At 36.9% G+C, this 22,316-nt stretch overlaps 1 protein-coding gene across 1 annotated transcript in view; it reads left to right on the plus strand.

Annotated features, from left to right (window-relative positions):
* The window catches only part of Aff2 (ALF transcription elongation factor 2), a 317,944-nt gene that overhangs the window by 221,349 nt on the left and 74,279 nt on the right, over positions 1-22,316 (plus strand). Inside the window, exon 9 of the mRNA XM_071606100.1 lies at positions 6,383-6,420. Coding sequence (XP_071462201.1) covers positions 6,383-6,420 — 38 coding nt within the window. The remainder of the gene's footprint in view (positions 1-6,382; positions 6,421-22,316) is intronic.

A 22,316-nucleotide genomic window follows, 5' to 3' on the forward strand; every position in this document is an offset into this window, starting at 1 on the left:
GAATCTTGCTAAAAGGGTTTTCTATTCAGCACAATAGACAGTGTGAAAGGAGCAAGGCTTTTTGGAATGTGTATACTTCTGAATTCTGTTGTCACATCATCTTTGGGCAAGACACTGGAAAACTGGCTCCCATATTAGCAAAATACATATGTAAAGATAAGTGGAATGTAGTATGCAGTAGCTGTTCAATTGGATGTGGTAGAGCCATGAACAGCAGGGTGAGTGAGGTTGATATGTAAAGTTAATAAGCAATGGGAAGCTAGGAAGGATTTTTTTTTTTTTTGCAGTGTTGTGAGTTGAACCCAAGGATTGTACATGCTAGGCAAGTGAATTGTTGGAGATATTAGGTTTCTACCACTGAGCTACCTTTTAAGTGCCCAGATTCTGAGAATGAGAGTGATTTGATCAAAGTGGAGCCTCAGAAAAATTCATCTTGTAGCAGAAAATAAAATGGGGTAAGGATAGAGAGACAATGGAGCAACACATAGGCACTGGCCACAGTCTTTATGAGAGGGAGTAAGGACTAAGCTAGGCAGTAGTTTCAGGAAGAGTCAGAAAGGAAACATAACTTCTGCCAGCAATTGAATGGGGGATTTGCCCTGGCAATGGCAACCCAGACTCTTCTTTGTGGTGTGAACTAGAGCTTCATGTTCAGTGGCAGATCCAGTTGCACATGGACCTACAACTCAGCAGTTCCACTGGAGACCTCTCTTTCCTTCTATATGGAATATAGGTTTCTCCATGATACTCTATCATACTGGAGTGCAGTGTTCAGGACTCTCAGGCTTCCCAATCATACATGATTGATTTATACAGTAAATGTTTATTAAGTGACTATTAGGTTCAAGACACAGTTCACTCTACCTGGAACAAATATTCTTTACTCTCTGCTGTCAAAATTCTGTTTCTGCCTCCTATGTCTAACACAGGCCAATTTAATTGATCTATAGAAAAATTAATCAAATTAATGTGGAAAACCTAGTGTCTAAGGATTGGGACACATTTATGATTCCTAGTGGTTCAAGGTTCAAATATAGGATGTTTCCTTGTACCCTTCCAGGGGCCCATCCAGAGGGCTAAAAATATAGTAGTAGGTGGTATTTCCCTAGAGATTGCAGTCCCTTTATGTAAAATCAGAAATGTAAGCAGGCATCCAGGTGTTGCAATATGTTGAATCACATTTTCTCCTCTTAAATCTGCCATCCTGGCTGTGTATGCTTGTGACTAGCTGAAACATCAGCCTATGGGTACAATGTCTATTCTTGTTTTCCTCATTCCAGTAAAATCTATTTAAATGCTGTAATTAAGCAATTCATTTTTATATTTGGGAAAGTACTCTCAGTATATGTCTCTTTAATTGATTTAACCAATTCTGTTGGTATTGATTTTAGACCATCTGAATACCCTAATGATGAGTTCATTTGTTAATAGAGGAGTTTCTTTTCTGAACTTAGGCAATCAATACCATTTACCAATACATGACACTAGGTTATGGTTCAGCTGTGTCTTACAGCACAATCATGTGAAAAGTTTTTTAAAAAGGAACAGTAAAACAAACACAAAACCCATGCTATGAATTGTTCTTATGTTTTAGTTCCATGCTGTTTAACATCTACTTATTTGAAATTATCTCGACTACTGACATTTTCCTTTTTACTAGGAAACATATTGTGGAGACTCAACTTAGATGTATCTGCTAGCAGAATGCCAGGGAAAAGCACATAATGCCATATAGGGCAATACTAATAAAATCACATTTTAGGCTTGACTGACAGCATTATTATTGATTATAGAAAAAAAGCAGTTCCTGAATACATAGCCTTGTAAAATGAGTCTACTGCTACAATATCTCTAGGCCACCCGAGTGCTTGCTTTGACAGGCTCAATGTACAGGAAACATATTGCATTGAGTTTGTTTTCTGTAAATCTCAAGAGGAAAGTAATGTCATAAGTTAGGATATAACTATTCAGAGCTTGCGTCTGAAAAGCAAAAAGATTCTATAAAGTTTCTATAAATGTAGTACACAAGTTTAGTTGACCAGATAGCAATTAACGATATCTGATCATTGGATCAGAATTACCTTGTCATAAAATTTTAAAGAAGTTTGGTTATTATATAGCAGATGACTAGTAAGTTTTCTAAATACTTTATAAGTAGCATTTTATCTCTACAATGTAAGATGTCTTGTATTCTGCAGTAGATAGGAATCAATAAACAACCACGTAATTTCCTTCCTGCTATTTATTTATTTAGGTGATAGCTCTATATGATATACTTTTTTTATAATTTAATATAGTTCCTAATCACTTTAGCTTCAGTGTAGCACAAGGATTTTTTTATATAAAAGGAAAAACAGTTTCTTCTTTGAGGAAGATAGTTGTAATGAGTGAGTGACTATAAGCCTGGCCTGAGCCACATCACCTCTCCTGAGGAAATAAATTTGCTTAGCAGCATACCCTAAACAGTACTATGTTGGTAATGAGAGGAATCAGTTTATAAACACTTTTTAGAATCAGGAAAGTGCCTTCTCCATAGCATATAATTTCTCAAGATGCCATGTCATGGAAGTGGCTTACCTTGAATAATCACCTCAGGGCTTCCTCATCCATGTAGTCAAATGTTAGTGAAAAAGAAAAGAACCCACTTTCCACCATGGAGTAAAGTGTAGAAGGAGGAACTGCTAAAGGAAGGATCACATGGAAATTTGGGATTAATCATCCTAAATTTCCTTGGGGAAGGAGGGAGGGAGGGTAGGAGAGAGAGAGGAAAAGTGAGAAGGAAAGGGAGAGTGGCTGACTGATTTGTGTATATGGACATGTGTTTTTGCCCCACATCCCTACCTCAGGTGTCCTGACCTCTTTACTACCCCTTTCAAGAAGATGCATGGAACAAACCTTGTGTGATGGTACAGGGCCTTTTCTTGCTGGTCTACAGGCTTGACAGTAGAATTTCAATCCATCAATATCTTCCATGAGTGCTATTTTCTAGACAGAGGCATTATGTTCAACCCAGAATTACTCTTGATATGGTGAGAAGAGCTTAGTGACTCCCATAATACTCACTGGAATAACTGCATAGGTCTGATACTGAAATTCGGCCACTACTCAGTAAGCCCATAGACAACATGACTATACAGCAACACCAATATGGGAAGCAGTCACAATCAAATAGCACTGCATTTATGTAGCATTCTACAGTTTCCAGAGCATGGCCATCAGTGTTCACTATTCACAATTACCCTTGATGTAGAAAGGACAGGACTAATTCTTTTCATTTTTAAAATAAGGAAACTGAAGGTCAGAAGTATTAGTGCCTTATCAATACTGTGAGTAGCAAACCTGAGACTAGAACCCAAGATTTAATCATTTCCAGCTGGTCCTCATCCACTATAGCCTGCTGATGTCCATCCACATTACATCAAAGTATATTCCTTAACATTTTAATTTATTTCCTTAGAGCTCAATGGTGACCCACATAGGGCAATACTATATTAGGGAAAGAAGTATCATATTAGGGAAACATGGCACAAAATAAGGAAAATGTAAGTTTTAAATGACATATATACATTATAAAATTAAAGCAGCATAACTGTTAACTATCTAGTCTCCATTTTCCAATCAATTTAAATTACTTTAATGTATGTTTTTAAACTCAAATTTAGCTGTACTCCAATGTGTAATGCCGATAATGCTTTGGGAATTGTACCATGTCATTTCCTTTTAATTTGCCTCTTTTTGCATCATGTCTCTCATCTTGGTACATGAACCTAGAATTTAGGATTATCTTCACATGTCCACTTATTTCAAAAGAGGAATTTTTCCTCTTGTCTGTTTTGTAGAATAATTTGTGTTTGCCTTAAAGGCACAAATCAGTTGCACCCCAAAAATTCACTTAAATTTTTTTCTTCAGAGTCTCTTAATGTAATAATTCCTTGCAGCATGCCTAAAATAACATCAAATTATAGTGAAAGTGAAGAACATAAATTGTGATCTGTGTCTCATCTGGCAGAAACTCTCTGCCACCATCTAGTTTAGAAATTCAAGGTGATGAGCAAACAGGAGGACCTGAGTACATCTGACTACACTATAGCTGTGGGGATGTCAGAATGATCCTGAGTTAATTTTCAAAGAAGAAAATCTCTCAGCATAGACATTTTCAATCAATAGCCAAGCAACCCAGAAAAGATTAATTTGAATGAAGTTATTTTCCTATGATGGCTGTATAAAAAGACATGTGTTTCAAAGAAACTGGCCTCAAACAAGACAATGTTCCTCCTTATCAGAGAAAAATAACTGGGTCTAATTGACAGTTCTAAAACATAGAGCAAAGAGGACATTTTCAAAAGCATGTCTTGGAATCAAAGCTAGGTTATGCAATGTCACTTTGATTTCTCCCTCCCCATCTTCTGCCAGTGGCATGTTCATCCTGTCACATCCAGCATGCTTTAAGAGGAAACTACTTGAACACAGCACCCATTACTTTAGGATAACCTAAGTCTTCAAAAACAGATTTGTTTGGATTTTAAAGGATCAAAAACAGTGGATTCATGCAATTCCACAGTGTTCACAGTGACATGCCTTTAACCCACTACCATATTATTTATTCCAAACCAGACAGTTCTCAGTGGTTTAAAAAAGAAAGAAAGAAAGATGTAAGTGTGTGTTCCTGTGCATATTGAGAACCACTACTCTAGGAAAAAGTGATGGCTAGCATTCACTTTTTCACAGCATTTGCCTCTTCCTTTTTTTATCTGATGGACAGTATTAGCATCTACTACATGGACTACACAGGAACAGGATTTGAGAGCCTAGATATCTGTGAGAGGTGATTTGGGCCAGCCAGACACTTATTTCTTGTTTTCTAATTTTCATCTGTTACCTCATCCCCTACCTATCTTCTAATTCTAGCACAAGCCAAAATTTAAACTCAGGCACAGTGGAGACAAATGGTTTTTTGCCTACCAAGCTAAAGAAAGTGCCCAAACATTAATGGGTATTCATCTAGCAACAGAACGTGAGACTTACTACATGAGAAGGATTTGAATTTCTAATACTAACATATAAACTTAAGAAATGTTTCAGGTTTTTTTGTCTGTTTTGAATTGCTATTGAGTGCATTGAGTTGATATGCACAGAGGCATTCAGTATGCTAAATTTCACTGGTTAACCAGAATGTCAAGTCCAGTTTTAAATGCATTATATCTATATAGATATATAGAGAGTTGTCTTTTAAAGTGGTTGTATCTGCATTCTATCAGTATTCTCTTCTTCCTTAGCCCTTCCTCACTTCCAAGATTCACAATTATAAAGGTCCTCTAATGGGTATTTTTTAAAGGGTCTGAACAGCCATGAGGTTGTCAAATTGCTTCTCCAATTCTCTTCATATTAAATGTTCTTTCTATAGCTTGAAAAAGTCTAAGAGAGTACAAGTTTGGTTCTGATTACATAATTAGGCTACAGAAATATGAAAAAATCATCACTAAAACCCTCCAGGTGTTTAAACAGTTTGATAGACTGTAGCCATTCTGCCATCAGTGCCCCCAGCTGTGTTGCTTAGCAACATTTTAATTCCAGAAGAATCGAAGAAGATGAAATCCCTGTGGAGAGGGAAACAGAAATAAGAGGGCTGTTGACAGATGATCTGAGTTGTTTCTTCTAATATACTGTGAAGATCACTAGCTCTTTTCATGAATGATAAATGGACTGTACACAGATCAATGGGTTCAGCAATAAACTGGAACCAGGCTCCATGTCTAAGGTGACGCAGGCCGAGAGACCCAGAGATTTCCTCATTTTGAGATTTGGTGTGTGTTTTCTTAAAGGTTCCATGGGAGGAAATTGATCTCAGTATTTGGTCACTCCTTGCCCTTTTGTGGTGTCTGCTAATAAAAGTGATTTTGGAAATGGACACTTAGGCAGGTGTGGCTAGTTGTCAATAGTAAAGCCAGGGTGAATGGTTCCCTCCCACACAGATCTAAAAGTCCTGGGGTATGCCTGTAACCACACCTCTACACCTCTCTCCCCATACTGCCATTAGAACCCAATCAGGCCGTCATCTCACATGGGGTAAGATTAAAGTGCAAGGTGTGCAGGGAAGGACCTAGTTGTGCACCCAAGAGCCCACTCACATGGCCCCAGGTGAACTTTGCAAGCAGACCTGACAGAGCCTGCCTGTGTTTGAAAGCTGCACTTGGACAGGTAAACACATTCCCTGGGAGAAGAAAATTGCTTTCTGTGTCTCCAGTCTGCTTATCTACAGCAGCCTGCTTCGGCTAGCTCCTTATATTTCTGAAGAGCATTTTATGTTGCTTATTGTTCTGCATACTAGTCCAAAGATTATGACCACTAATGTTGTCTAATTGCATTTTTTTTCTGTCTACAGGCTGTTGAAAAGGCAAAACCTAAGAATAATCCTGTAAAGTAAGTTATTATTTTTATTGGTTAGAAATGTTAATTTTAATGGACTCCATACATGTGAAAAAATAAGGTCATAAAACAGACCATGGATTTTGAGTTAATCTCTATTCATGACAATTTAAACACAAAAACAAAACAAGCAAAAAAAAAACCCTCCAATAAACAGGCAACAGTTTATATTTTTCCTTGTGTCCCTGATGAGGAAATGCCCCAAGTTGTACAGAGTTTACATAAATTAATATGTGTCTTCCATGAGTAGCTGCCAAATACTATTATAATCATATTCAGTGCATACTACTTCAAGCCTTTGGGTTTTGCACATGCTAAAAAGATTACATTTTTAATTGCAAACCTTGGACCTATGACAGAGATGTAAATGGCTGAAAGTGTGCCAAGTGATCCCCAGCCACATAGGGAGGGTTGGCACCTTGGAATCAAGGCCTCAATATTCTGTTAATGAAAAGCTCATAGAAATACATTTAACTAAGGTTGGTTTGTAGCTAATAAATATTTCTAATGCACTTTATGGGGTACCCTTAAATTATAAACAAGCCACACAGCACTCTTTTCAAAATATATTACATCTTATACATCCTATCTCTTCCAGAAGGGAGACTTTCAAATTAAGCAGGATTGATCAGAGTTGTATGGCACATACAGGTCCTGTCAGCCATGAGACCAAGGAAAGACTTTCTCTAGGTTGTTATAGGTCTAATACTATCACATGTCTAGGAAGTATGTGTTAATTGATGTCAGCCAACTTCCATTAAAGCTGATATCAAATACAGAAATGGGAGTAATTGATTTTTAATAGTTTTTCAAAGAATGTATCAGCTAATTCCAAGGATAAGAAGGCTTTGTGTTATGTAAAAGAATTAACTTTCCAGAGCATGAGGGTAGTATTTAGCATACCACTATATCCAAGTCCTACTACATTTTTCCAAAAGGTATTGTGAAGTTAGTTTTTAAGTTTTTAAGTTTCATTTTTCTTATATCACAGTATATTCTCTTGTCAGGCTCTGTTGCCTCTGAAAGGGTTTCTGCAGTCTGGAGATGTGTTATGTTGTAATGGTCCTGTGCAAATATTTTTTAGAATATGAGTTTTCATCTAGTTGTTTGATTGGGACTGAAATCTTCTCTGCAGCCTGATTTCTTTTCTCTCTGTATGCCCTAAAGGCTGCTCCATTGTGAGCCTGTGGCTGGAGAACTCCATGGATTAGGGGATGGTACTAATGAGGCCAAGGCCAGTTCTTTAGTCCCTGAGTGGGCCATTAGTAATCCTCTTTCCCACAGTTGATTGCACCCCTCCCTTTAGTCTGCCTGTTTGTAGATGTGTGCCCCAGGTCACAAGGTATAGGGCAAGGTCTGGAAGAGTGTAAATCTGACCCTCAATAAGACAAACATCTCCAAGTTCAAGCCCTTCCAATAAGAAGTAAGTCCCAAGCTCTATATTTGCATCCACAGGAAAGCGCTTTGTCACTGTGCATGGCTGCATTACCTTGGATTCTAATGGCTTCGAAGAGGAACCTGTTTTCTATTAGCTCCTTGTGAGGATTGACCCTAAAAGTAATTATATTTTTAAGAGTTCTTATTGATACACAGTACAGACTACTTTCTAGCACCTTAAGGAATGTTTTAAAGAGAAGAAAAAGGAAAACTGGAAGACTAAATGGATTATGGAGCTTTATATTTAAAAAAAAATTTATTAGTATATCATAGTTATATATATACTGAAGTTCATTTTGACATAATCATACATGCTTGAAATATAATTCAGTCCATTTAAGTCCCCAATGCTTCTCCTCCCCCCGCTTTCTCTCTCTCTTCCTCTACTGATCTTCCTTCTATTTATCTATTTTTAATTGTTGATACACACACACACACACACACATATTAAGGTGGAATTCACTGTGACATTCATATATGTGCATAGCATAATTCGGTCAATTTCATTTTGGAGTTCCTCGCTTTTCCCAGCCTTCCTCCCTACGCCTCTATACCCTTCTTTTCCCTTGAACTCCCTTCTATTTTCATGGAATTCCCTCCCCACATACACACACTCCTCTTTTCTCTTATTTTGCTCTAGCTTCTGCTTGTGAGAGAAAACATTTGACCCTTGACTTTCTGAGTCTGGCTTATTTCACTTAGCATGATGTTCTCCAGTTGCATCCATTTACCAGAAAGTGCCATGATTTCATACTTTATGGATGAATAAAACTCCATTTTGTGTGTGTGTGTGTGTGTATCACATTTTCTTAATTCATTTATCTGTTGATGGGCACCTGGGCTTATTCTACAACTTGGCTATTGTGGATTGCACTACTATAAACATTGATGTGCTGGTATCTTTGTACTATGTTGATTTTAGTTCTTTTGGATAAATACCAAGGAATGGGATAGTTGAGTAATGTGGTGGGTCTATTTCTAGTCTTTAGAGCTTCCCACTTTTAAATTTACTTGAAAGGCTGCTTAAAAGTGATGACCAACTGACAGATATTTCGAATTGTCTTATGATTAAATAATATGGCATTCTGAGTGTGAGTATGGATATTTTGTTGCATTTGGATTCACCATACTAAACCCACTTGCCCAGCCACAGGTATATGGGAACTTTAACAAGAGAGGCATCTTCAAGACCTCAGCTCAGGGATTAAAACTCCAAATCATGGTTCAGTTACACTACCTGAGAGAAGAACAGAGTCAGAGTTTTAAAAACATTTTTAACATAATGGTCCTGTTGTCATTTCTGATGCCTTCCAAAGAATTTTGGTTACTCATAGTATATTGGGACCCCCAAAGAAAATAAAGATTCAATTCATGTTTTCTGAAAGAATGAACAATAAACAAACTGGACACATATCAAACAATAGTTCTTCTAGAAATCTGGCCTGGAAGCTTAATAAGGTTGGTGGTTCCAACTCTAGTAGAGTGTTGTTATCAAGTCAAAAGGACTTGTGTGTTGTAACTGCCCAAGTCAATTAGTCACTGTTATTCTTTATTCATGCTAGGAATGAAAATGTTGCTATTGATCCTTCCACCTGCTTTGCTTTATCTCAAATGCAAGAATTAATATATGATTTCCTTTAGGAGCATATAACAGAAAGTATGAGCACTGTTGCTGGAAAGTTAAGGTCTGGTGGCATCAGTTACAGCTGATTTGATTTAGTCCTTTGGTGAAGAGTTTGGCAAATGGTTGGGAAATAATCAAAAGACAAAGAATATTTATGACATGTGAAATTCCAAATTCAGTATCTATAGAGAAACTTTTATTGGAATAGAGTCACACTCCTGTATTTCCATTTTATCTGTAGCTGCTTTTGTGTTATAATGATAGAGTTGACTAGTTGCAACAGAGACTCTACATAGCTTACAAAGCCAAACACATTTACCATCTGGCATCTTATAAAAAAGTTTGGCAACTCCTGCTGTTGATGGTCAGGTAAAGAAAGGCAGTAAGCTTTTTCATGACACGGAACTTTAAACTATCAATTCTTTCTTTGTGGGGCTTTTCAAACAACAAGTAGATATTTACAGAGCCCTTATTGTGTGTTCAGACTTTCTGAGACTGATATGTCACCTAATGATCATTCCAAGCTGCCCTTAAACACCCATTGGTTGTGAGATCCATTGACAGGGTAATAATTTCTCAGAAACCAATGAACACGTATCCAGACATTCTACTTGTTCTATGTTGTGTATAGGTGGGGAGATTGCAAAGGGCATGTGCAATTTTTAAAATATCAGACTCAGGCCAAGTAAGCTTTCTGTTGGGGTGATGGTAAATAATTCATAATATCCATTTAGTTTGTCTATTTTCTGCTTTCAGAGTTTCACCTCCCCCTCCTTATTTCTCAACAATTTGTTCAATTTATTTTTAATAACTTCATGGTTGTAAGCTACTTTTGTCAACATAGAGAGACTATGGTACACATTAATTACACTCCATATAAAGAAGAAACTAAATATAGACCTCATGCATATAAGCACATAATGTACTGGATTACACTAAAGGCTTTACCTTGAAATATTAAATATTTTAAATATTATCTGTGAAGGTAAAATTCAAAAGTGAATGTTTTTAAGATCAGTGATCAAGACAAGAAATGCATGGTATATTAATATGTTGAAACCGTACTGGTAACAAATCTTGATTAGTAAGTTAAAACTCTGGCTCTTTAATATGTCCAAAGGAGAGACTTTTGCTTGTATGCTAATGTTCTGCAGCAGTCATCTCCAAGATTGTATTATGACAGCAAGAGCTGAGAGATGTACAGATTTCTCCTACCATATGTGACTTATCACATACATTTAAAAAAAACACATTTCTGTTATTAAGACATATGTGATAGTACACTTTTGAAAATGTGAATTGCTTTTGGCTAAAAGCCATGCACTAATAAGTTGAGTTGAATCTAACCGAGGTTGACATCTGTTACCAAAAGAGGGAGGGGGGATAGAGAGAGAGCAGTTGTCAAGCATAAAATTCTTCCCTGCTTTTACACTTTAACAACATTAAACAACTTTGTGGTTGTCTTTCACAAATCAGAATCAGAATCCACACAGCTTAGAAAATTACAGTTTTATTTAGGAACAAATCCATCTTATAAATATGATGGCTTCATTATTGAAAACAACAAACAGCCACAAAATTTTCCTGTCCATGGTGTTTGCATATTATTTATTATATTCATCTAGTTAATGTTTATTTAAGATCTACAGTATTCTGGGAACTGTGATGGATGCTGAGGGAATTAAAGATAAATCTGACATAGTTCTTACCCTCAAGGAGTTTTAAAGTCCAGGAGGAAAGATAAATTTGGATTTGAAAGAATATGAGATGATAAAGAGGGAAAAATGTTTAAGAGGGGAACAGATAAAGTGGGAAAGAAGCTATAAGGAGAGAGCTCTCCACTCTGTAGGGTGGAAAAGGAGAGGAGGAGATATGTGCACCAGAACTTTGAGGGCTGCTGGCTTGAGACACTGGCTTGAGGTGTGGCAGGGGTATGCAAGGAACCTAGATTGCCTTATAGTGTACATGCCTTGTAAGGTCAAGTTGGGAACCAAGGCTGAAAAAAAAATGGTGGCTTAGTGCCCTCAGTACTTAGTCAGATGAAAGAGATTAACTTTGTAGAATCAAATAGCTTTGTAGAGCTCTTAACTTGTTAGTTAACATGCATCATTAGTTAATCCACTAATTATTAAACATTAAGTGTTGGTAGACCTGAGTTCAAGTCTTGAATGTGATATTGGGTAGTAGTATAAAATAGGACATGGCCCTTCCTTGCTACAAGCCATAGCTAGATTATTTATATGGTCTCTTTAAAAAAAAAATAGTTGTAGCTGGATAGCATGCCTTTATTTATTTTTTTATGTGGTGCTGAGGATTGAACCCAGTGCTTCACACATGCTAGGCAAGTACTCTACCACTGAGCCACAACCCCAGCCCATTTATATGGTCCTTTTTAACTCTTAAGAAAGTGAAAGCTCAAAAGCCTGTTTTATAATTATGCTCATTTTAGAACATCTTTGATTTAGTTTGATATTGATTAAGGTATGTACATACTTTATAAGGATTGCATATATGTACACCGGTATCTTTCTCTACACATATACATAATGACTTTCCCTGTCATTTCTGCCTTGAACATATGTGAAAGTAATAACAAGAAGTGACATCATTAGTGTTTTAAAGAGCTAGAAGATAGTTGTGGCTCCATGGATGTTGGGCAGAGCCTTTGAAATGACCCCTTATGTAATTTTGCAGGCAGATTCTGTCCCTGTCTCTGACAATGCTCTTGTACATATGCACATCATGGACGTACAAAATTAAGTGGAATCCCTGCTCCCATTCACAGTGATAGGGCAGTGGGGTTTGAACAAGAACATTTCAGCACCATGGAGGTTTAGCATATAGCATCACATCTTTTGTGGACTGTCCAAAAAAGTCAATGAACAAGTTCTTGTTTAGTTCAAACCCCACTGCCTTTCATATTCACATAATATGGGCTCAGTGAAGTTCTGTTGAGCTTTGTCTTACCCAAATTTCCACAAATTTGGCCAGAGGACACCTTTATCTGGCAAGACACATGTTTCATGGAACATACAACTGGTTACTAGAATTAATGTGAAATAAAGGACCTCAGGGAGGTCTTGCCTGCGTTAGTAGTTTGAGAGACCCAGTGCCCTAATACCTCATCCTGAGTCTTTCAAGAGAACAGATGAAGTAAGCACATTATTTGAAAAGGTTTCATGGAAAAGAAAGAAATAGCCTAAATATGACATCATAAAGTATCCCCTGTGTTTCTTTTATAGTGTCACACCCTAAAATATTTTTATGGATTACAAATGTTCTGAGGTACAGTCCTCAATGAGAATAAGGAAAATTTAGAGGTACATCCCTCTGAATGACATAAGTGTCGCCACAGTGTGCCTCATCAGAGTGGTGGGTGAAATGGCCCTGTCCATTCATTTCGTGACACAGAAGCTCCTACACCATTGTGCTCCTTAAATTGCTAATCAATCTCTAATTGGCTCTTGCCAGTTTAAGGGCAGTGAATGGAAAGAGAGGAACATAACCCCTCTCTAAATTGCTGAATAAAATAAACCAAGTCATCTGCATTGTACTGATAGCTACAATTGGATGCACAAAGTTTGAGCACTCGGCCTCACAGCTCATGAAACTTGTGCAAACTTCTGGGCACCCACCATTTCCTTGGTAATTGGAGTTGCATCATCCAGGCAATCTCAAATCAGACAAGTGAAAACTTGATGGTGGACTTCCCAGCAACCATCCACTGTGTCCCTGCTTGTCTCAGGAGAAATATGCCCATTTCTATGCCTACAAATATGTTGGTAGTTTGTTAAGTCATATTATCTAACTTTATGTGCCAATTTATTTTTTTATAATATAGCACCAAATGTGACAAAAGCTAATCAATCATGAAATTTATAAGCACTCTAGCAATTATGCCAGCTACAATTATATTCACTTTATATCTGTAAAGAAGAGTTTCTTCAAAGCTTTATGAGCACCTTTTCTTTTTAGTGGAAATTTAACACCTTAATAACCATGACAATGAAATAAAAACAGAAAGCACTCATTTATTGCTGAATTAGAGATACCTCAAGTAAGCCAGCAAATGTGGAATGCAACCACTGTAAAGGAAATTTAGCTAATTTTGTTGGCAAAACAATCATAAAATACTGTTATTGAACTCAAATTTGTTTTACTCACCATTTGAAAAGGATTCATTGACTAGAGGACAAACTGTTGGAGCAAGGAAAAAGATTTTTTTCAGAATGCCAGCAAAGTGAGAAGATGGTGGACTAATTCTAGAAATGGCTATCTTAGCTCAACATAAGTTTCACTCTCCTTTTGTCCTTAGGTAATGGGTAATTTAGGGAAGGATTGATAAATGAAGACTTCCGGCATATCTCTGTTGGTCTGCAAGGGGAAGTTATAAAACCTGATGGTTGATAGCCTGTTGATCTCATGCCCCTGTGAATACTGAAAATATCTTAGATGCTCTTATCTTGGCGTTTTTAGCCTTGAAAATGGAGGAGAGATTAAGAATATTTCAGAAAAGTTAACTTTGCACCACCAGTTCTGCACAAACATTCCCTAAATAATATGTAAATTCAGAGTTGAGTAGGCACAATGTGACCCAAAGGTTAAGGTGGAAAAGGAGACATAAGCAAGATGAAGGCAGAGATGATAGGCTTTTCCATCCATCAGACACTAGTGTAGGTACAAGTGGCATGTGGGTGTTTTCCACAAAAGTGACGTCCCTAGGCAACTGTTACCATCATGACCTACGTGTCAGAGGTGTTATCCACAGCAAAGCCAGAGGGAGATTAATAACATATCACTGAGCTGCATAACCTCCAAAATTAGTGATTTTTAAGTAAAATAAAAGCAAGCAAGGCTAGAGAGTTGATTTAGATTTTCCATTCATTATAATACCTCTTGATCCACATGCTAGTTTCTAACTCTGTGCTTTTTAGTGTTTTCTACTGAGACAGGAATGGACAACTCTGTTTAATTATATTCATACAAGTCTGTTCAGTTTGGGGTATGTAAGAGTTACACCTAGAATTGTATTTTTACATTCAGTGATATCCAGAATACTGTCAGAAACTTGGAATCACATGGCAAGTCACGTAACATTTGTTCTTTTAACAAATATTAATGTGTAGCTATTATATATCAGACTCAGTTGATAGATGAGTAAGATAACATCACTGCCCAGAAAGGCCTCACACTCTGGTAGAGAAACTGTCAAGTCTTTGCACTATAGCATAGACAGGTTCTGTGATTGAAGTTTGTTCAGTATCTTGTGGGGCACAGATGAAGGACTGAGCAACTGCTTGGGGGCTCTCCCTGTCTCAGCAGGAATCCCCCAGTAAACAGTGGGAGGGAGGCCATTCAAGAGAGCAGAACAACACTTTCAAAAGGCACTAAGAGTAGAAAGCAGATGCTGTGTTGTGAGCAATGTCTGGTACTTAGAGGCAGCTTAGAAGAGAGGTATTTTCCACAGTGACAGAAAATACCAAGTTTGTGAGTTGGAGCATAGAAAAGAAAGAATAGTCAGATGTACTAGGGTACCAAAAGCATCACACTGCCAAAGACTTTGGCCCTTCGACATGAAGAGGAGGACAGTTCAATGTGGATGGAACTCAGAAAATGCTGGAAATGATTCTTTTGTTCTAGAAAGTTATAGGTTAGAGTTAGGGAGGAATATAAGGTACCCTTTTAAACTGCTTACAAAGAAGTAGACATATCCAATCCTTTCTGATTATATCTGGCTAATCCTTCTCTGTGGACATTTATGTAAATCTCAGCTCATGTAGAGTTCCTCTAAGCATCCAGCTGTTCTCTTGTGCTTTCATGGACCCTTGATTATTTCTTAAATTTATTTTTTTTTCTTTTACATATTTATATTCACACTAAACATCCAGGTTAAAATAAGCTATATTATTTTAGGTATGACATGTAGCACTATTATTTTAGCTTCATTTTCTGTGTTCATTTCATGGACATATTGGTGGACTACATTTTTTATCCATCAAAAACATAAGCACAGTAGGGTTGTTTTCATTCCTAAGAAATTATGCATGCACCCATGGTAACTGCACACAGGGCTCTGAACTGTAACTCAGCCCTCCATCGACCACAGGATGTGTTCAAAATAAGATCCTGAGGCAATCACTTATTATTTAGTTTAGGGGACTGAAAACTATAGACATGACTCATTTTGGCCAACACTGAAATAGAAAACAGTTTCTGCTTTCTTAAAGCTTTTGCCTGGACCAACAACACTTATCTAAAAAGCAGACATCTGAAAAAAGTAAATCATTCTTCTACAGGAAAATGTTTCTGTTTATAGAATTTATAGGATAGGAATAGATTCAATGTCATTATAATCCAGTATTTATATGCACATGTGTTTATGTACTCTACATCAAGATACCACCATACTCATGGTAACTTAAATCCAAGACAGAATTTTTGCTGGTGATTAGGCAGTCAGCAGCAGCCAGAACTAAAAGAAGTTCTCAAAAGTTCCTGTCAGTTCTCATTCCCTACCAATATTTTGACTGTCTTCTACCTCCTCCCAGCACTATCTTCTTGCAAGTGGGTTCCAGATATTTAGAGAGAACATTTCAGAAATTTGCTGTGACTTTTGCTGATTTTTTAACAGCTTTGTAGAGTATGTAATTTTCCTCCAGGAAAATTTGTCAGGAGAGGTCAAGGACAGCCAAGGAGCTCATTTATACTCATCTTTTCATTGCTAAACACTGTGGCATGGGTTGCTGGGCATGTGTTAATATTAGCACCTCCATGTAGAAACCTCTCTCTCTCTCTCTCCCTCTCCCTCCCTCCCTCTATCTTCAAATGTATCCTAGTATTCTACTCCCAACACTGTCTAGGTAAAAGGTTAACTTGACTCAAACTATGTTATGGTGATCAATAAGCAAATTAGACATGTTGGCAAACTTATTTTAGATATGTGGGCATGTACGTACATTCTCAATGTATAGATATCATATATTCATATATAATTTAAACCTCACCTATTTTCAAAAAGGGATTTGACAGGATTGCAACAAGACTTTAGAGGAGAATTTTGAAAAGAAGTAGGAAAACCTACTATTTCCAAGCACTGCAGAAACATCTGCTTACATATGTGATAAAACTAGAAAATGCTCTTGTGTTTTAAAATTAACACCCAAATAAGGGCTATCCTGCAATGACAGAATGGAGAACAGCTGTGCCCTTCCTTCAGTGATATTGTTGTAGTACAAAGCCTGCTGGGAAAGCCCCACAGAGAGTATAATCAAGCCATGCCTGAGGTTCTTCTTCCAGTCCTTAGTGATAGGTGGAAGAGCTTGGAATATGGCTTTAACTTTTGAAAACTAGTCTGAAACAGAGATGTTGAAAAAAAGTGTACAGTGAAGGTGAGTAATATGATTGTTGGTTCAAAATAAGACTGGTTTTCTCTTGCACACAATGAATGCACTGAAGAAGGATTTTACAAGGGCTTTGAGCATGAGCAATAGTTTTGGACCATCACCATATACTAAATAACAAACCTTTCAAGATAAATAAACACTCCTATCTCTTTATCATTCTTTATTTTTTATTTTTAGCACATATGATCATACTATCTTTCTTTCACACACACACACACACACACACACACATATATATATATATATATATATATATAAAGTGTCACCTTCCCGAAGAATGTACAATGCAAACAAGTGAGACCTTTTATCCACTACTGCAACTGTAATACCTCAAACAGCAGCTAGTATATAATAGAATCTCTATATGTGGAATGAATGCATTCAGGCATCTAAGGATATGACTGAAGTTCAGTTACCCTAGCTTAGCATGAGTATGATGAGCAAGCCTGAGTTTGCACTCCCTTTTGGATAATCAGTTGCTGAACTAGTTACCAGCTATCATGTGAGTTAGTACCTTTTCCTAAAAAAGAACTGAAGTTTCTTTTAAACTAGTATCTATTCTATATTAGTTTTGCTCTCAGGCATTATACAGTTAGTTTTACCATTGTCAGAGAGCTACCATTTTACCCTAGAGGTGATTCTTCTGGTCTCTGCCCATCTTTCTCCTCTGGAAGTATTTCCACTACTTATTTTGAAGGGAAGGTGCAGGGGTAAAGATGTACATTAGGCATTTTTAAGAATGAGAGAAGGCAAATTTTTGTCACATGGAATAAGAAACAAAAAGGGTATTAAGTTACAACTGACAACATGTACTATTTTCTATCTTTGAAAGGCCATCTTGATGCCCCAAAATTAACAGGATTGGACACAGAGCAGCCAATGCTAAAATACCCAAACTTGTCTTCTTCCTTGGAGCCGAAGAGTCAGAGATGTGCTTGATCTTCCAAACCTCCTCCCTGTCACAATTTTCAATTACAGCATGAAGTTTTCTATTACAGCATTTGGTAGCTTTACCCACTGGTTGGATGGTTCCACAGTGGCCACCACTAATGAAGCTGCTGTTATCAAGGCTTGACACACAGAGTCATAGGTGTTTCTAACTACAAGAGTGCAGGCATAAGTGCAGCATTGTAAAACTAAATAAGCTCTCTTACATTTCATATTTTCCCCATTAATGTGTATGTAATTAAATCCTTTGGTCACATATCAGTGATAGGGTTTTTAAAAATTCCTCACTTAATACGGATGTCTACAAAGTAAACTAGAAAACAAGACTACATTTCAGGAAATAACACTGTTACAGGGTTAATTTTGTCTCATACAACATTTCTAGAATTGAATTGCCTGATATCCTCCCTCAAGGATTGCTTCTATGCTTGCAATAATCAAGGCTGAGTTTATTGGAAAATGACCTCTGCTTGAGGAACATACTCCAGAGGAAACTTTGCATGGTAACAAACTGTTTTTTGGTGTCAGTGGCACGTTACCCACATCAGCACTGTTCAAGTTCCCAATCATTCTGTTCATTCAGGCAGCCCATTCATTAGCATCCCTTCAGGAAGAGTAGAATAACTAGACATCTTAGGGAAATTTACTTTGAATTACTTTGGAACCTTATTGTCCAGGATATAAGTAATCAAATTGTAGCTTTTAACATGCACATTACATATTCAACTACTAGTAGTAAGATTCACTGTAGTTTTTACTTCAAATGCTTAACATAAAACCATTTTGCATAATGTTCTAGATTTCTCCGTGATCTTGAACAAGAGGGCTGAATTATGGAGGGTTGGGTAAGAGGAGAGAGGAGAGAAATACTGAGTAGCAAAGTGCTCACTCCACTTTGTAGGCTTGTTCATCAGTCATTTCTTCTTTGGTCTTGTTTTTTAAAATCATAACAAAAATCTTTCCTATGTACATATATGAATATACCACAGTGAATCTCACCATCATGTATGTCCACAAGACACTAGTTGTTAATAAAAAAGCTATAAGTAAAAAGTAGAAAGATTATTAGAGTAGAGGGAGGGGAATAGGGGGAGGGATGAGAAGAGGGAAAGGGGAAGTAGGGGGGACTGAATTAGAGCAAGTTATAGTCGACAATTTTATTAATTATGTCAAAATGAATCCTAATGATATATAAAATTAAAAAAGAACCATTATTTAAAAAGAGAGAATCCTAAGTTATCTTGACAGCATAATGCATCACAACAGACCAAGAGACCCAAATTCAGAAATATACTCCAACTCCCCAGCTTTACAAAGTGGAAATGGAGAATATTCTAAAGGGAATACATTGACCCTGTAGGAGGAAGAAGGGTAGGAGAGGAAGAAACTGATAAAGAAGCCACACATCAGAGGCTCTGGTAACCTTGAGGTGAATTTAACACTAGTGGCTGGAAGACAGGTACTCAAAAAACAATTTGATTTGCAGTGATGAAAGAGTTGATGGTGGCAGCCAGAAAGGATAGTTTTATGAACAATAGAGGGAAACAGAGCAGAACTCATAGAAGAATGTAGCACGTCTAGCCCTCCAGCTTCTTAGGCAGACTATAGTAAGGAAGAGAAAATGTTCCCCTGTTGCATTCCTGTTAAAAGACTCTCTGCTGAGGCCATTCGTCAGAGCACAAGAAAACTTGTTCAGAAATGATGTGCCTAATGCCTATTTCTAAATTTGTAATCATTCAGATATTAATGTAAAAGTCAAAATATCAGTCTATGCTGACTGACTAGTAGCCTACCTTTATGAATTTTGTGTCCAGATTATTAATATTTACTTTAACCAAGAGATGGGAGGTAAAACAATTCCCAAGATCCAGAAGCCACACAAAGCTTTTTAACTACTGATATAAGTGGCATATGGCTTCATACTTGGTTTTTCAGCAATCAAGAAGCAACCTTGTGCAATATCATTGTAGCTCAGTTCCCAGTGGGCATAGCAGAAATGATTAGATATATTGAGTTCTTTGTGTCGTTCAAAGAAAGAAGACTCTCATACACATTGGTGTTAGCTTCCTCTCACTTCATTTCAATTTTCAATAACCAGTGTCATCACATGTAACAGTTTCTTCATAATGAAACTACATGTCCAATTGGATTTGTCTCTCAAGTGAAAGCATAATGTGAAACCTGAAATATGATTATTGAAACAATTTTTTTCTGCTAGCAAAATCATATATGTGTGTATATATGCATATATATGCATATATTTTTCCAATCAAGAATCATACAGAAAATGAATAACAAACAAAATTGCTATATTTCAAAGAAAAAGTTATAGTTCATTCTGATATTTGATAGGTCTGGGGAAAGAAGTGCTCTGGTTAATCAAAATAGCTTGATTAAGGGAGCGACCACATGTGGAGAGAATTCTTTTCAAGGGAATACCCTTATCAAAAACCTGTGCAATACCTAATTAATACCTCTGATAATTCAGCAATACCATATAAGAATATCAGTGTGAATTGTTCTCATAGAGCCATTTGTGCAAAAATCCTGTTTGCTCAAAAGTTCTATGCATACCTGTAATCCCAGCAACTCAGGAGGCGGAGACAGGAGGATCACCAGTTCAAAGCCAGCCTTAGCAAAAGCAAGGAGCTATTCAACTCAGTAAGACCCTGTCTCTAAATAAATACAAAATAGGGCTGTGGATTGTGGCTCAGTGGTTGAGTGCTCCTGAGTCCAATTCCTGGTACCACCCCCCACCTCCCAAAAAAGTTCTAGGTACTTAGATACAATTATGTTCAGCCTCCTTCCCTGGAAAATCAAGTTGTGTTCCTGCATTGTTAGTTTGTTGTTAAATCTCCCCTTTGCTCAATTCACTTCCTATTGCCTCAATTAAACTCTATTCAATCACACAGTGATGTGAAAAATATTATGGTAGTGTCTGTACATACCTGAACATACCTGAATGTCTAGATATGTGAGAATTACCTTAGCAGTTTGTCTCATCACTCCCCAACATGATGAGGGTTGAATTTGGGTGGTTTTGCAATAGATTGTTGGGATCCAAATTTCACCAAGGTATTTTAGTAGCACATGTTACAGAAATACAAGGTTACTGATCCTTGTAATCCTTGAGATGACAGGGTCCAGAAGCCCTGAAGCCTCTTGACTGCAAATCATCTTCTTGGCTTATCTTGACATACTATTCCAATTCTCTCTTATGAAGGCTAAGATGTGTAAAAATTTAGAAAATTCTATTCTGGGGATTTGAGTTTGTGTATCCATGTTCATTTCGTGAAGATTAAAAAATTGTAAAGCAAGGTAAAGTACTCATACACCAATAGCTTTAAAGTCCAAGTTCTCCCTTCAGTGGATTTTATAGACTAAGTAGGTATTTCCTAAAACATGGACCATGCATTATGTTGAAGATGTTAATAGCTAATAATTATTGTGCAGAAACAGAAAAAAGTGTGTGTGTGTGTGTGTGTGTGTGTGTGTTTGATGTAGAGTGGTCAAATAAGTGTGTGAAATGGTGAATTTTAAGTTGTCTACTATGTTGCACTTTAAGCCCTTCATATTCTAATGTATATTATACATACCAGAATCTACTTTGAGATATACTGGGATGAATAAAGCTGGATTGTGTTACTGATTTCAAATTATCAGTAGGTTATGTAAAGTAATTCTCATGAGAAGTTACCACACTAAGCCATAAATAAAAGTTTCCTTTGCTAGCCTGCTGCTGGCATGTGGAGTCACTGGGCACACCCTGGAAAGTTCACCAACCAACCAAAGGGGCCACCAAACTGGAGAGTGGTAATGAGTAGAGAGTCATCAAAACATGCTCTCATTGTAAGTAAGTAAAGTGAACTAGAAAATTGAAAGTTATGGTTCAATCAATTAGCTGAACAGGAATAATATATTCAACATTCCCTCTAATGTATATCCTTCATAAAACTTTCTCTATTGTAGACTTACAAAATGGAATTATTAAATTATCACACAACTTTTAAAAAGCTTAATCAAGATGTAGTTCACATGCCATACAATTCACTAATTTAAAGTGTTCATTGGTTTATAGCATATTCATATATTGTGGCAACAATCATCACAATTAATTTTTTTAAAGAGAGAGAGAGAATTTTTAATATTTATTTTAGTTCTCGGTGGACACAACATCTTGTTTGTATGTGGTGCTGAGGATTGAACTCGGGCCGCACGCATGCCAGGCGAGCGCGCTACCGCTTGAGCCACATCCCCAGCCCCACAATTAATTTTAAAACATTTTCTTCATCCCCAAAGGGAAATGCTTACCCATTACATTAAGCAATCCCAGTATATTTTTAAGTACCTTCTGGTATTCAATAGATGCAAATCTTCTATGGTGAAATAAGTATGGAAAATACTACAATAAACTATATTCCTCTTCTTAGGGAATGTACAATATACATTAGAATATGAAGCACTCAAAGTTAAATCCC

This window comes from Marmota flaviventris, chromosome X, assembly GCF_047511675.1.
Source record: "Marmota flaviventris isolate mMarFla1 chromosome X, mMarFla1.hap1, whole genome shotgun sequence".
NCBI classification, from domain to species: Eukaryota; Metazoa; Chordata; class Mammalia; order Rodentia; family Sciuridae; genus Marmota; species Marmota flaviventris.